Source organism: Peromyscus leucopus, chromosome 19 (assembly GCF_004664715.2).
Source record: "Peromyscus leucopus breed LL Stock chromosome 19, UCI_PerLeu_2.1, whole genome shotgun sequence".
Lineage (NCBI taxonomy): Eukaryota > Metazoa > Chordata > Mammalia > Rodentia > Cricetidae > Peromyscus > Peromyscus leucopus.
Window position 1 is genome coordinate 68,192,145 of NC_051079.1, and position 15,431 is coordinate 68,207,575.

A 15,431-nucleotide genomic window follows, 5' to 3' on the forward strand; every position below is an offset into this window, starting at 1 on the left:
TTCTGGAAGCTTATGAAGCACTGGTATTATTTTACTCCTTGTAGCATTTGGTAGAATTTACCAATGAAGCTGTATGGGCCTGCGCTTTTCTTTATGGTAATATTTTAAAATTATTAATTTGTTTTCTCTGCTTGCTATAGGTCTATTCATATCCTTCTGTTTCTTTTTGAGGAAGTTTAGGTAATTTGTGTCTAAGAATTTTTCCATTTTATCCAGGTTGTCCAATTTGCTGGTGCCATGTTATTTATAGCATTTCTTTATAATCCTGTTAGCAACTAAGGAACCAGTGGGAATTTCACCTTTTATTTCTAACTTTTCTTTATCAAACACCAGATTTATCAATGTTTATATTTTCAAAGAGTAATCTTTTGGTTCTTCAAAAATCAATATTTATAAACTCACCAAGGTTTGCTTTATATCCTAGGAAGAACTCTGTTCTGGAACCTCCTCCATGCATTCTTCTCTAGAAGGTTCTATGTGTGTCTCTCGGTTCAGGCTTGTTTTACATCCTTGCTGATTTTCTCTGTGGTTATTTTGTTTTACTGCAACATCTAGCAATTTTGGGGGTCTACATCTTCCTTCAGTTCTATAATTTTTGTTTTATTTCCTATGGGGCAGTATTGTATGTAGCATTTTATGACTGCAATTATAAAATTTTCAAAGGAACATTACCATCACTGTATTTTTACAGTAACGCCCATTTTTCCCCCTTGAAGTTGGTTTTATCTGGTATTAGTTGGCTTAGCTGTCGTTTAATTGAGCCTCCAAAAGGTCCTCTGTGAATCGAGGCTTGTTTTCCAGGTGGTGGTAGTGAGAAGTAGTGCCATTAGGAGATGGATCCAGTATGTGATGGGGCGGGCTGTCCTTTAGAAGGGCCTGTGGAGTCCCAGTCTCTGTCTCTCTGTCTCTCTGTCTCTCTGTCTCTCTGTCTCTCTCTCTGATTTATTGTGTGCCTGGTGAGGTGTTTCCATCCACATACATACATTTCTGTCATGATGGGATACAGCTAAGATGGACTCCCCCCATCAAGTGGCCTGCTCTAGTACCGCGCCCCTGCCTTTCCAATGATGATTAAATAAACCTCTTCATAGGCAAGCCTGGGCCAGGCATTCATCAGCCACAAAAAAAAAAAAAAAAAAAAAAAAAAAAAAGGCTGCACCTCACATTAGCGCAGCTGCTCTGGGGCTCTTTGGTAAGACACCCTTTTCCATCACTAACTTTCAGCCTGCTGTTACTTTACATTCAAATCGATAGTATATCCTTTATATGTAACACATAGATGGATCCTATTTTGTTTCATTCCTAATCCAGTCTGAAAGTCTCTGTCATTTTATTGGAGTGCTCAGTCCATTTACATTTAATGCAGTGCTGCTGTGACCACTTGGCCATTTGTCATTTCAGGTTGTTCTAATTTAGTTCCTAGTGGTGTATAAATACTTTGATATGCTACAGCTCTTCCCTACCCCTTTGTATATTACAGTCATATAAATGATGTACTCTTAAGATTGTAAGTCCACAAGCAGTTTTGCAGTCATTGTTTTATACAGTTTTGAGTCAGAAGAAAGAAATTAAAATACGGTAGCATCACTTTTTTTTATATAACCTTTTACCAGGTATTATGTTTGGTTTTAATGTCAACTTGCTACAAATTAGAATCCCTGGAGTCAGGAACACCCCCCAACCCCCAAGAGTGTTCTGATTGCTTTGATTGACATGGGAAGACCCATCTCTATTGCGGGTGGCACCTTCTGCTAGCAGCCCAGATAGAAAAGGTTTGGCAGAAGGAAGAGAATATCTTCGTTTGCTCACTTGACCTCCCCTTTTGCCTCCTTTGAGTTAACTTGCCTTGCTATTGCTGATATCAGATTTACAAGATTTCACGATACTCTAGGGACCAGTGGCTCCCTAGAAACCTTCCAGGCTTCTAGAACCAGATTTTGGACTGCTGAAGCAACCAGTCTTGTGGACTGAACTGGTTGTTGGTCCCTGTCTCACCCCCCAGTGAGACAGACACTGTGGGACTACCCTGAGTCACTCAGCCTCCAGGACCATGTAACTACTGGGTTCTTAGCTCTCAGGTGTGAGTCAGCTGTTATTACTATTTCAAAGATGACTTAATTCACACACACACACACACACACACACACACACACACACACACACACACCCCATCCTATTAGCTCTGTTCCTCTAGAGAAACCTGACTGACACACGAGTACTTTTGACTTCTTTGCATGAACCTGTTCTCAGTCTGTCTGGCTGCTTTCAGTATTTCTGTAGGTCAGAGTTACTGACAACACATTCTGTGTATCTTTGTTCATTTGAAACAAACAAACAACCGTATTTCTCCTTCATTTTTGAAGGCTAGTTTTGTCAGAAGTCTTCCTGGTCAGCAGTTTCTCTCAGGGGGTTGAATGTATAGTCCCCTTGTATCTTTGCATCTATGACACTCATCTCGAAGTTTCGTCCTGCATCTTTCAGGGTTGCCTTCTTTGATGTTGGACGGTTTGGTCATGATGTATCTAAGTGTGAATCTCTTTTAATTAATCTTATCTGGAGTTCATAAACCTCTACAGATGTCTAGAATGGCTTACATCAAGTTTATGATGTTTCCACCCACTATCTGCCCAGATACTTCCCTACCACCCTACCCCAGCATTTATGTACCCCAACAGGCTTTGTCTGCACCCCTGTGCTGTCCCCAAGTCTCTAAGGCTCTGCTTACTTTTGAAAACTAATTTTTACATGTGTTCATTTATTTTGTGTGTGCAGAGTTTGGGGGTGTGCGTGTGCCACAGCGTGTGTGTGTGTGTGTGTGTGTGTGTGTGTGTGTGTGTGTGTGTAGGTCAGAGGACAACGTGCAAGAGCCTCCTTCCACCCTGTGGCTCCCAGGGATGGAGGTCATCAGGCTTGGCAGCAGGCACCTTCCTCACGGAGTCACAGGCTCTGCTCAGTCTTATCCACCCTCCTTTTTTTTTCAGTTCCTCAGACTGGATAATGGTTTGATCTGTCCCTAAGTTTGCTGGTTCTTCTCTTCCACCTGAAATCTGTTTGTTCAGCACTTTGAGGAAATGCTCAAGTGTCGACCTTTTCAAATCCAAGAATTCGAGGATTTCTACTTGTGTCTTTTTAAGGTTTAGTCTGTGTCATTGTTGATATTCTCTATTTGGTGAGACAGGTCATCATACTTCAGTGTAACTATTTAAGTATTGCCTCTTTTAGTCCTTTAAATATGTTTAAATAGCCGGATCTAAAGCCTTTGCTACACAGGGGCATTTCTCACTGGTGTAGTTTTCCTGTATATGAGGTGTATTTTTTGTTAATTTGCATATCTCCTATTTTTTTTTTCCCTTAGGATTGGGCACTATGTGTAATATATAACAGCAACTCTCGGTTAAGGCTTTCATCCTTTGGGAGTTGTTGCTGTAGGGGCATTTGCTTCTTGTTTATCTGGCTGCTGACTGTCCCGGACCAATTCTGTAGCTTCTGTATTCCTTGCAGTGTGGTGATACTCAGTTTTCTGTTCCCTTTCTAGAAATTCTTATTTGCTTGGTAGGCCTCTTTCCTGGGGCTCAGACTTGGGTCTGAAGAGCTGCTGGTCTGTGCATGGTTGGTCCAATCAAGAGATTTTTCTAAGTCCTGAGCCGTTACATCTTCCAGCGTTCATCAGGAAATGCTCCACGCTCAGCCACACCTTTAACTGCAGGATGCAGGCCAGCATGACTTCTCTTCTGCTTGTGTGGTCTTGGGGCAGCAGAGGAGAGTGCCTGGCCTCTTTTCCAGAGCATATACATCCATTTGCAGTTATCCAGGCTTCCGAGGATGGTCCCAGGTTTTTGTCTGACCCTGGGCTGGCTGCTCTGGCTAGGCTCTTGCTTGCCCACTGACATCACAGTGTTGAGTAGCTTCCTCATCACCGTCACCACGAGTTAGCCAGCAGCAGTTGTCTCCCATCATACCTGAGATTGGGACTTGTCCAGTGAGCTTAGGGACTAACCTGAGCTCAGACAGCACACTGGGTTCTAGGGAAGTCCAGCCTCTCTCACTGTGTAAGTTCTCAGTTTGTCTTGGCTTTGCGCCGTGGGAAAAGCCTGGGGGTGGGGGACTCCAAGATAAAACGGGTTTCTTGAGCACATGCTTTTCAGCTTGCCACCTTCCCCTTTTGATCTCTAGATTCCAGATGTGGAGAGTCGGCAGATTTGAGAGCACTGAGGTTCCCTGGGGAGACAGTTGACATACTGAGAACCTCTGCCCTTGTTTGGAACTTCTACCTCCATTCCCCCTGCCACCCTTGCCAGGCTAGCAGAGTCCCTCAGAGAACCAGAAGAAGTTCTGAGGTGAAGAAAACAGCACACAGTAGGCTCCTCCATGGCTCCCAAGGCCAGCTCATGCCAGAGATCTAGAGTGTTTGCTTGCATGTCTCTGTGGAGGATATTCCATGGTGGAGCTGAGCCTTAGGATGACAGTATGCTGGGGTTCCAGATCTGCTGCTCACGACTGTCAAGTGACATGTCTAGAAGCTCCAGTTGCCTTTCGTGCCCAGAGAGGTGAGAAATGGCGTCTTCTCCTGCTCACGGGATGGGGCAGGCGTGAGAAGTTACATCGGCTGTTCTACACTTCTCATGCATCGCTGCCAGCAGGCTTCTCGCATGTCAGCATCATGCTTCAAACTGGGCTGAGGGTGATGCTTTTAGCATCGGTGGGCAGGCGCTCACTACCTTTCTAGCCACCAGTGTTCTTCTCCACCTGGGTAAAGAACTGTTCGGCTCCCCTGGATACCCTGGCTCCCCTCGGTGCCCCGGATCCCGGAAGCAAGAACACATTCTGGCATCTAAAAGATTCTTCAAACAAGTGTTGTGGCTCCAGCAGCAGGGATGCTTGGAGCGAGCCAGCTGAGCAAGGGGCCCTGCCAGTTTTCAGGAACAGTGATGGCAGAGACCGCCACACTCCTGACAGCCACCAACCACTCGACTCCTGGAATGTGGTGGACATACTTCTCAATACCACCCGCGCTTGATGGTTTTGTGCTCCGGAGCCAGCATAGTGGCCCATTGTTCCCTGGCTCACAGATCTGCAGAATCAACAGAACGTGTGAAGAAAGACACTCCAGGGATTGCAGAACAAACACACTGCCGCATAAACTGAGAGACGTGGAGGAACGCCCGCCCTTAGGATGGCTCTGGGAGGGTTTGAACCCTTCGAGAGGAGGAGGACAGCACTGTTTCCAAACAAGAAGAACCTGGCATCACAGCCACAGAACACACACGAACGCGTGGCTGCTGCTGAGTTTGCCTGTGAGAAACAGAAGGTGCCGCAAACACACCCACACAGCCACCTCAAAGATGTGTCTGAGCCTCCTCCTGGCCTGGAGTTTCTGAAAGCTCTCTGGCACTAACTAGCAGAGTCTCTAGGCCCACGGAGTCTTTCTAGCTCTTGCCTCTAGCTTTCTCTGTTCTACCATGCTGTCTTACTTCAAGTGAACGATGCCACAAACTCCCCATTTAAGGAAGAAAACTAGCTTGGTAGACTGTTCATAATGGCTGAAAGCAACACATTTGAATTCCCCCTCCTGGTAGGCAGAAAACAGAGGACCATAGGATGACACCACAATTAAAACACAGGGTAACTCCAAGCACTCTACATAGAACGTACACCATCTAAGCTATGTAACTGGAAACAGTGCAGAGTCCAGCAGACCCTCCACTCCAACTCTTCACAGCCCCTGTGCAGCGGGACAGCCCTCCTCCTCCCCTCCTGCCTGCAGAAGCACAGACTCTGAGGAAAGCATCATGACACCGTAGGTTAGAGGCCGCCATCGAGCAGCAGCGCCAGGACAGGTCCACGGTGGCCAAACACACCCCATTCAGAAAGCCTGACTCAGCAGACAGCCTCGAGTCCTCACCACCGCTGCGTCTGCCTGCCTGGAAGCGGCGCGGAGCTCCCGGATGGCAGAAACCCTGTGCCCGAGCCGTGCCTCTCTCTGTCTCAGAGTACACACTAACCCTGGTCCTTCCCAGAAGGTTTCCTGGTAGTGACTGCCTGACACTCAGTGCAGATCTACAGGCATGCGCCTAGATATCAACAGAAATATTTAAGCCAACGTCTGCTTGCCTGGTACCCTGTGGTGTGCACCAAGGTTTGGGAAACAGCCTTCTCTGGCTTGTTCACCCTGCAGTGAACAGCTGGAAACCCCACCAAGCAGCGGCTACAGGCCTGGGCCCAGTGAACTCGTGAATGTTGGGAGATCCCTCCCTCGGGGACTCCAACAAGCTACTTATGCAGCCGGCTGGTCTACACTGCCTCCAGCAGTCTCTGACTCCGGTGGTGGCGGCGTGTGGTATAATTTCTGTGCCTCCCAACTCACAGGCAGGAACCCCAGGGCATGAAGTATTGACTCGGTGAGATGCATGCATGGCTGAATTCCTTCTCCTATCTGTCATGGGGTGGCCTGTGTCCGCAGTATTCATGACTTGGTGTGTTTGATCGCTGTATACACGCTCTTGCCATCATCTTGCTAGCAACGGGGAAGGCTTGGGCCTGGGCACGCTGCCAGCTTACTCAAACTTTCCATGAGGAAAGCTTTTTGTTCTCTTCCAGAGCAGCTTAAGCTCAGGAAAGAAGGGGAGGGTGAAGAAACTCGGCCAGCCGGCAGACACGGCTGGGCTGTCTGGTCTACCTGTTGTTGTTTTAATGACATCTAGGCTTCTGGACACCCGGCAGCCACTGATGGAGCTGAAAGGCTTGATTGTGGCAGAGGCCGCAGGGTGGTCACCATAAGTGTGTGTGGGGGGGCAGGCATGGCACAGCAACAGACTGAGAAGCTAATGCCTCTCGGCTGCTGCAGCCACAGACACAGAGCTGGAAGCAGGCTGACTGCGTGGCACCACAGCAGTTTCGTGGCAGGGTCCCATCTGCACAGATGTGGGAACAAACCCTATACGCCTCATGGTATTTTAGGAGTTTCCAGATGTGCTTGAAGTGGGAGCTTTGTGTGCAAGGGAGATGCTCACACACGCAACTGAGAGGGCTCATCACAACAGGAACGCTGTCCCACAGTTCAGGCCAGTGACAGGCCATTTAAGCAAACAGTATAAAAACAGTTCATGGGAAGCTTTGGTGGGACCTTTTAAAGGTCTGTATTTAAAATAATGTGAGAGCCACTGTGCCAACACCTTCAAAACCTAAACCATGAAAAGTTTGAATTAAAAGTCTAAGTCTTATGCAGATGGTTGGAACAAGAAAACACACTGAAGGTTTATGAATGGGCCAAACACATTTTCAGCAAAACTTCAGAGTAGGTATTAAAAAAGACTCCTGGAAAAGGTGAGGTTTGTTTCTGTCCATAATTTAAATTACTCCTTGAGATAAGGAGACATTTGAGAGGTGTGCCACCCTGCAAATCTAATGTGTGGCCCTGTAGACCCAACGTGGGGCACACCATGTACTGTTTGTTCACATGGGCACTAACTCCCTGATGTCTCCATGATGCCAATGCTGAGAATTTGTGTGTTTGGCGTGCTATGCATTCTCAAAGACTGGAGATCGTATTTTAGTACTGCCTTCTCTCTCTCTGTTCTCAGAAAACAAAATCACAATGCCACAAACCACATGAGAACCAGTATGTAAATACTCTCCCTGCCCCCCTCCTCTCAGGCAGGGCAGCCACAGCTTGGCACTGTGTGAACCCCTGAAGCCCACAGACGCAGTTAGAGGGGATCCCTAAGTGCTGCAGAGCTGGGTGGAAGTCAGTCAACACTCCTCGACTGCTCGCCCTGTACTCTGCAGCTTGGGGACCTCCAGGTCACCAGTCTGTCCCTGTGTTCCTTCCATTAGTGACTGTATCGGAGACCAAACGTGCTCTGGGTAGGGCTAAGGGCTCCCCGCTAGCTGCAGCAGGAGATCCCAGAAGAAAGCAGGAGCCTAAAGTCCGTTCTGCCCTGACCTCCTCACGTGTCCCAGGGGTCCAGCCTAACGACTGGGAGATGATTACCCCCAACTTTCCTACTTTCAAATAAAAAGAGTGTCTTCCCCAGTGTGCCTCTCCCTGTTGGGTAAATTGATGACTGACTGCTTTTAAATAAGGGCATTGGGGGGAAATGGAGTCTGACTTTCTAAATTAGATTTTGTGGTGATTTCTATTCTCTCTCTGTTCCTTCCCCAGGGAATTTAAACTAAGACCCACTGAAAAAGACACAGTATCCAGGACAGGTACCCACGCCCAATGTTCGGCTCCTCTTCCTAAACTTCATTTCCTTTAGGGGTTCTCTGTTTTCTGAAGCAGCACTCTTTCTTTGCACCCCAACATGGGAGACTCTGAGATGGTCTTTCGGGGACACAGCAAAACTCAACAAAATACATCCCGGCCACATGTGGGCAGCCCTAGTCCCGAGTTCTGCTGTGTCGCTTCCTGGACACAGTGTCCCCCTCCCTGAAACCTCACCTGCTCTCATCCCATGCCCACAACAAAGCTCTGTCTGATGTCGGCCACAGTGGCCTCTGGGTCAGAGGGAAACCTGGCGAAGACCGACTTCCTGTCTCTGGGCCAGAGGGCACTGCCCAGATGTGGGAGTCCTGGGCTGGCCGGTCACACTGCCTCTGACCAGATGACTATGATCTCACAGGCCCACACCAGCACTCCCTGAGGCAAAGCAGAAGGCGGGACCCTAGACACAGGTACCAGGAACACGGGCTGGATCTTCATGCTAAGGAAGCGGCACTGGGCACCGTCACTGTGGTTCTAGTCCTGCACTTATGTGTAAATAGAGCTGTCGATAAGGGCAGCAGCAGTCCTTCAACGTGGATCCAAAGAGAAGACCCAGGGGGGCCAGGAACCTCCCATTAGGCTTGGAGGGCTTATTCAGGGGCAGATGAACATGGCTACCAACTGTGGCACGGAGCAAGACTCTGGGTTCAAGGTTCAAAAGCTGAATATATTTCTCAGCAAAATTTTTGCATGAGTCATTCCCCCAAAGCTTTAAGTTATGAATTTGGAGGGAAATGTAAGATCCTTGTTAACCAAGTGCCTGGGAGCCACCACTGGGCCTGTCCGCAGGGAGCTTGGAATATCCTCTGATCGCTAATCCGACTCACCCTACACCTGAGGTGTCAAGGAGAAGGTGCAGAACCCAGGACATAGCACCCTCTCCAACGTTCTTCTCAAGGGTCCCCTAGAAACAAAAGGATCATCAGGATCACAGGCAGAGGCATGGGGAAGAGTAGCTGAGAGGCTGCAAGACTTCAACCTTGGAGATGGGGAGCTGAGCAAGCCCCGGCATGGTCCTGGCCTCACCTGAGTCCAGGTGCAGCAGGGAGCTGGACCTGCTCCAGATGTGCTGCTCTGCACCTGGCCCGGGAAACAGCCCACATCTGGGGAGACCAACTGGCCTCAGAGGGAGTCCCCAGCTCCAATAAACACCCTGAGCAAGCTGGAAAACACCACTGAACCCACTCCCAGTGGGCAGTGTGGCAGTCACGTGACCGGCCACTGTGGCAGTCACGTGGTCAGGAAGATTCTCGCCACTTGGCAGGAACACACACACACACACACACACACACACACGCACACGCACACGCACACGCACACGCATGCACGCACACCCCCCACACACACGCAGAACAGCAGAGACACACTTGGTTGTGTTAGTGCTCGGAGATTCTGTGCCCATCACAGGCAGCCTGGGCACAGCTGGACACACTACATTCAGGTATGTCCCTCTGCCCAGAGTGAGCTGCACTGTCCCAGAAGGAGATGCCACACCCTGACAGAGCCACAGTGGAGACAGTCACCTTAGCATTGCTGCCAGCCTCCAGGCTCCTGACCCTGCTGTCCCATTTGAACATTTTCACATGGCTGCCTACAGGACCACTGCCTCGAGCCGGGCTTGCTTGACACGGGCATTGACTTAGAACCTCTCCTCTAAGAAGCTTCTAGGTGACCGAACCCCAAAGGCCACACTCTGTGACAGGCCTTTCCTGTGGTGACTTTCTGAGGTTGACCCGGACAGTTACTGGCTTCACTTTTGACACCAAATCTGAAAGTCTCAAGTTGGAACCAATATCGATCAGGCGGGGGTCGCCAAGACTACCAGGGCAGAACTGCGGACCCATAGCCTGCTGGCTGGAGACCAGTCTACACGGCACAGCATGGGGACTGTCTTCCACCCAGGTCACCCCTTCCTTCCCCAACTCAATGGCTGTGCGCACACCTGCTCGGCGGCGGTGGTGGCGGTGGCGGCGGTGGCAGGCACTTACCATCATCCAGGTATAACTGGTCCAATTCCTCAGGTTCTTGCTTGACCACTACAGGAACAGGGGCCAAATTATGACCACTGTCCTCACGCACCTCTGGCACTCCCGCTGGAGACTCGTTTCTTGGAACCTTCTGCAGTTGTTGCTGCCGGTGGCCCACGTCAGGAGGGAGGGCTGAGGGCTGTAAGCAGGTTGGCTCGTGGGCCGCAGGCGGCAGTGGAGAAGAGGGGCTGTTGGGACAGAGCACTTGCTGGCAACCAAGGGAACAGCTACTGTTCAGATGTGGACTCACCTGCGGCTGCAGCCGGGCGGGCGGGGGCTGCTCAGGCGAGTTGGGCTGCATGGCCATGGGTCTCGGCACTTCCTGCATGGTGGGGGCCTCCGAAGACGGTGGCTGAAGTCCAAGGTGACCACTGTGGCCTGGGCTGGTGAGGCCCTTGGTGTAGGCCGCCGTCGAGGAGAGGTCGTGGAGCTTCGGGCTTGCATTGGGAGGCGTGGTCATCAGTGTGCTCCTCTGCGAGCAGGGGGCAAAGCCAGCCACGAGGCAGGAGCCGGGGTTGGGAGGCATGGCGAGCTGCTGGCTGAAGTAGGGCCTGGGCAGAGGACTGAGTCCCTGGCTCATTGGTCCACAGGTCAGAGCTGGCTCAAAGTCATCCGTGGGTTCTGTCTTTATAATTGGAACTGTGAGGAGGAAAGAACAAGTTAAATAAACATAAGTTGCAGATGGGTAGGCTAGGCTGTGGCTAGGATACCCCGCGCAAAACAAACAGCGTCCTGACTGAGCCCCTCTGTCTCTGCTGGCTCTCCCACCCAATTAAAAGCAGGGTGAGTCACTGGCTGAGAAAGTCACAGCTGCTTCTAATACGAAGAGGACTATTTTCCTTGGACTATCCCCCAGCACTGGCGTGCTATAAAAATCTATTTGCAAATGGCAGCAGGAGCTTTGGAGCCCAGGGCCTGTGGATTTGTAGCGCTCAAAGTGAACACTTCAGCTTGGAGGTATGGCTGTAATTCGGCTACTGACGACTCTTATAAGTTCTGCTAATGTGGAAACTGAGCACGCACTGAGTTGGCTCCGGTGAGGATCCAGAGGTGGATGAACATCTGAGATAGCTGAGAAGCCAGTAGACACGGAAAGGGAAGGACGCTTTCCTGTGGGCAAGTGCACCATGTCTCCACGCATCCCTCCTGCTTCCCACATCCAAGTGAGGACTCTGCAGCCAGCCAGCCTCAGGAGACCAGGCAGCCCCAGGAGACCAGGCAGCCCCGGGGGACCCGGGAGCCCCAGGAGACCCCACAGCCCCAAGCAGGGCCTCCCAGTTCTCCCTCTCCACTCTGAGCAAGAAGGCCCCCCGTTCAGGGAAGCACCACAGAGATAAAGTAGCCTCTGTGACCTGGAACTAGCCCCAGGCTGTGGACAGAGCAGACTCCAGGCTTCTGCTCCGGGTGGGTTTCTACAGGAGAATGAGGACGAGACTGTCAGGCAGAGAAAGAGGTGGCGAAAAGACCCTGGGCCCTACATTCCTCGTTCGCTTCCTGGCCACCGGTCTCTCGTTAGTCTCCCTCTTCCCTCAGAGACCCGGCTGGGTGGCTGAGATTCTTCTCTGGCGACCCCCAGCAGCACTGAGCCGCGTAAGCCATGTGCCTGATGAACAGTTACAGAAGTCTCTATTGTGTCTCACCTCTTCGCACGCTATGCCTGGTTGGGTTTGGCAGCAGGTCAGCCACGTGAGGGACTGCCCAACTACCGCGGCCTCTTCAAGAGGCGCGCACACTCCACTTACAAACACACATGCCATGGAGGGAGGCCTGGCTTCTCCATGAGTAAATAAAAGCCTATCTGCATTTTGAGGAAAAATCTTTAGCCACGGTCTGAGCCAGCAGGAATGTACATCTGTTCTTCATTAGAGCCAGGCCCCTGCGCCACCAGCTGCTGTGAGCCACGACTGTGGAGCTCTTCTGAAGCCTGGCTCCACTGGGAGCTTCCTGGGAAGGGCAGCCTCCCTCACAGCACAAGCCCCCCACCTGGAGGTTCTGCCCTGGACTCGGGCTTGCTGGTCGAGGTGGCCTCGCCTCACCTCTCAGTGGCAGGTCTGCACGGCCCTCAAGCACCAGCGGCCCAGCCTCTGGGTCTACAGAGGGCAGTCGAGCCGTTGGCTGCTGCAGCCTCCTCACCCCGTTTTCATTCTGTCTAGGCTTTAAGTCAGCTCCTGCTGGCTTCAGTGCATGGGGCAGGCTCTGGAGCAGCTGAGTCTCAGGGGAAGCTGACATTTGGACGTTTCCTCCGAGAGGACAACAGTGGTTTGTGCTGCTTGTATTCTCAGCTCGAGACTCTTGCATTCAGCCCAGAAGTCACAACTGGCTGAAGCAGTCCTGGGTCCTCCAGGTCAGTACATGCAAGTCCCGGGGTCCCCTAGGTGTGACCCCCCAGGAGGATTGCACAATGACTCACTCATAGAGTGTGACTTGAGCAGGTGAGCCGACAGCTAATGGAGAGCTGATCTTCACGTGATAGCCCGACAGCCTTCCATGAGACTGTGGGTCCCCTGCTTATGACACCTTGTCATGTGCTCATCATGACTCTGGAAACCAGGTTGCTTGTGCTGGATTCATGCCAGAGACTCTACACACATAATGAAGCCAGGGTGACTAGCCAGGAGTCAGAGGTCAGTCGGTCACATGAGAGAATGGGAGGGGGTCCACCTGCTGTCAGCGTTTCCTGTGAGTCGGACACGACAGAGGTGGGACATGGTGGCCTGGCAGTGGGCTTCAAGGGGCTGCCTCCCCACAAGATCTATAAAGGTCCACCTGCCAGGAATCCAGGGTTGACCTCCAAGCCACCCCTGGGTGGCAAGGAGGGAAGCACCCTTGGATAAGGGAGGGGACCTAGTCACATAAGAAGACCAGGCACATGTTGAGATGGAGGTACCTCAGGCTTCGGATTGCTTACAGGTAGGAACTTGCTGGATTGATCAGTATGGGACCTGGAAGAGCTCCTCCCCAAGTCCCCCCCATTATCCTCCCCATCCATACTTCAGGGGTTAAATCCTTAGCTCCAAGAGTGGTCATTAATTGTCTCTGGAGCTGTGGTGGCAAAGGGACCCACAGGAGTAGGGCCCCAAGGCAAGCACTCCTCACACACAGCACTTCCTAGAAAAGACTCCGAGTAAAGGCCTAATTCAGCTCGCCAGCCACCCTATCTGTCCTCTTGCCTAGGCCATGGGAATGCTAGGTTCCGTCAGGTACCAGGCTCCTTCCTCAGCAGGTTCCCCAACTACTTTGTAGGATGGGAGGCTCTGCTCAGAACAAGAAAGACGGCGGACATCCTGGCATTTAACAAAAAAAGGAAGGAAGGGAAACCCATCCCTCTGACATTAGAAAGTCGAATATATGAAATCAGCTGCCGGGCCCCCGCCCTTCCTAAGGACGGCATCTCCCGGGAGCTGCCCAGGAGCAGGAAGCCCCTGGCCATCTGGGTTCTCCAGTTTGCAGTGAAATGTGTTATTCAGGTACTAACTCAGCTCCAGGCATGAGCCCGTCTAGACAGCTCTGTGGGGGTAAGCCGTGCTTCAGGAACGACCCCCACTCAGTATCAGGCCAGCTGGCTCGACCATGTTGTAAATCCAGAATTGGCAAGGAACAGGTAGAAGGCCGGCTCTGAGAGGCACCTAGGAGCAGAACCGTATCCAGCCAGTCTCTGTGAGCACAGGGCTGGCCTGAAACAGGTACCAATGTTGCTGAGCATCCAACAGAAAGGAGGATCCTGGGTATGACTAGCTCCATTCTTAGCCAGTCGGTATCCGTTTATGAAGGTTCAGTTCTAAATGAGACGGGTAGTTTTCAGAGCTCATGATTTTTAAAAAGTACATGACTGGAAAGTTGAATTATTTCCAGACTAAGCTGCTCTGCTCATGGCATCAGGTCCCTAGCCAGGTCCCAAGGCCAATGCAACTCTCCCATAAAGCAGCCTGCACGATCTGTAAAACCCAGCCTCGACTGCCCAGCAGGACGTGAAAGGTATAGTCCCAAACACAGCTGCCCAGGAAATGCCCGAGAATGCAATTTACCTGCCACACAGGGGCAGGGGCAGTGAGCGTGGGCTGGGCCTGGGCCAGCAATCCAGAGGCCAGTCCAAGAGTGGGTGTGGTCGTTTCTCTGGGGAGCCCTGTAGATTCTGTTGTTAGGACCTGCTTAAAATGCCTCAGCCCTGAACTGGCCCGACATCTTGCCGACCACCTCAGAGTCTGCCTGGATTTCAAATGGTCACCTGGGCAAGATGAATACAGGAGACTCTGCATGACCACAAGGAACACGAGTCCTAAGAGTCTCAGTTGGACTCCCAAGTTTCTATCTCTGGAGGGGCTGAGTGGATCAGGACTGGGATCTGGGGTGGAGCTTATGCAGTCCCTACTGTGGACCAGCTGCTACCCCCCTTTCCACTCTGCCTCTTTCTTTCTAAGCATCTGGGACTGGGACATCACCTCCATTCAAGAATTGCCACACTGCCACCATGGGAGAGTAGCCTGTTTGTTTGATTGGACTGATGGAGACAGACTTGAGAATTACCATTGCTATAACACTACCTTATATCCAGGTCCGCTACCCTCAGAGGCTGACCCCAGCCCGATGTTTGGGGACAATGTCACACAGGTCCACACAAAGAGAAAGAAGGCACAGTGTTCTCTCCTGCCACCTGCTGACCCTGAGGTCTCCCGTTCTAAGGATACCGTCACAGCCCACACTTGACATGCTGTCCATCCCTGATGGAAGCTGCTGGGTCACATACCACTCAAAGATGGAGGCCACTGATGGTTGAATGGTCACTCAAAACACCTGAGGACTGCTTGGAGACAGAGGGGCCTGTCCCTCTGGCAGAGAAGTGATCCAAGAGTCATAGTCTGCCAGTCCTTCGCTGAGGTTCCCCATAACTGCCTCCTCAACTGGAATTACACACCACCCCTCACAGCATCCGTAGAAACCCTATAATCTCAAGACTGCCTGTGTCGTCTGCATTTCTCATGTGGAGCTGAGAGCCTTGGAGGATGGGGCCTCTCGCTTCCTATTAGTCAGGAAATAGAACGTGTGCTGCACAGAAGCCCCAGGCTCTGGTCTGTCTCCTGTGCCAGAGGGAAGCAGGAGTGTGACGCAATGTCTCCACGCTCGGCTGGGTGGGGGGCAGGTAA

At 51.3% G+C, this 15,431-nt stretch overlaps 1 protein-coding gene across 3 annotated transcripts in view; it reads right to left on the bottom strand.

The window, feature by feature from the left end:
* Nfatc1 (nuclear factor of activated T cells 1) overlaps positions 1–15,431 on the bottom strand; it is a 113,801-nt gene that overhangs the window by 22,835 nt on the left and 75,535 nt on the right. For 2 of the 3 annotated variants that reach the window (XM_028872011.2, XM_028872012.2), the window contains exon 9: positions 10,252–10,929. In XM_028872011.2, coding sequence (XP_028727844.1) covers positions 10,252–10,929 — 678 coding nt within the window. The remainder of the gene's footprint in view (positions 1–10,251; positions 10,930–15,431) is intronic. The other variant, XM_028872013.2, reaches the window with a different exon arrangement.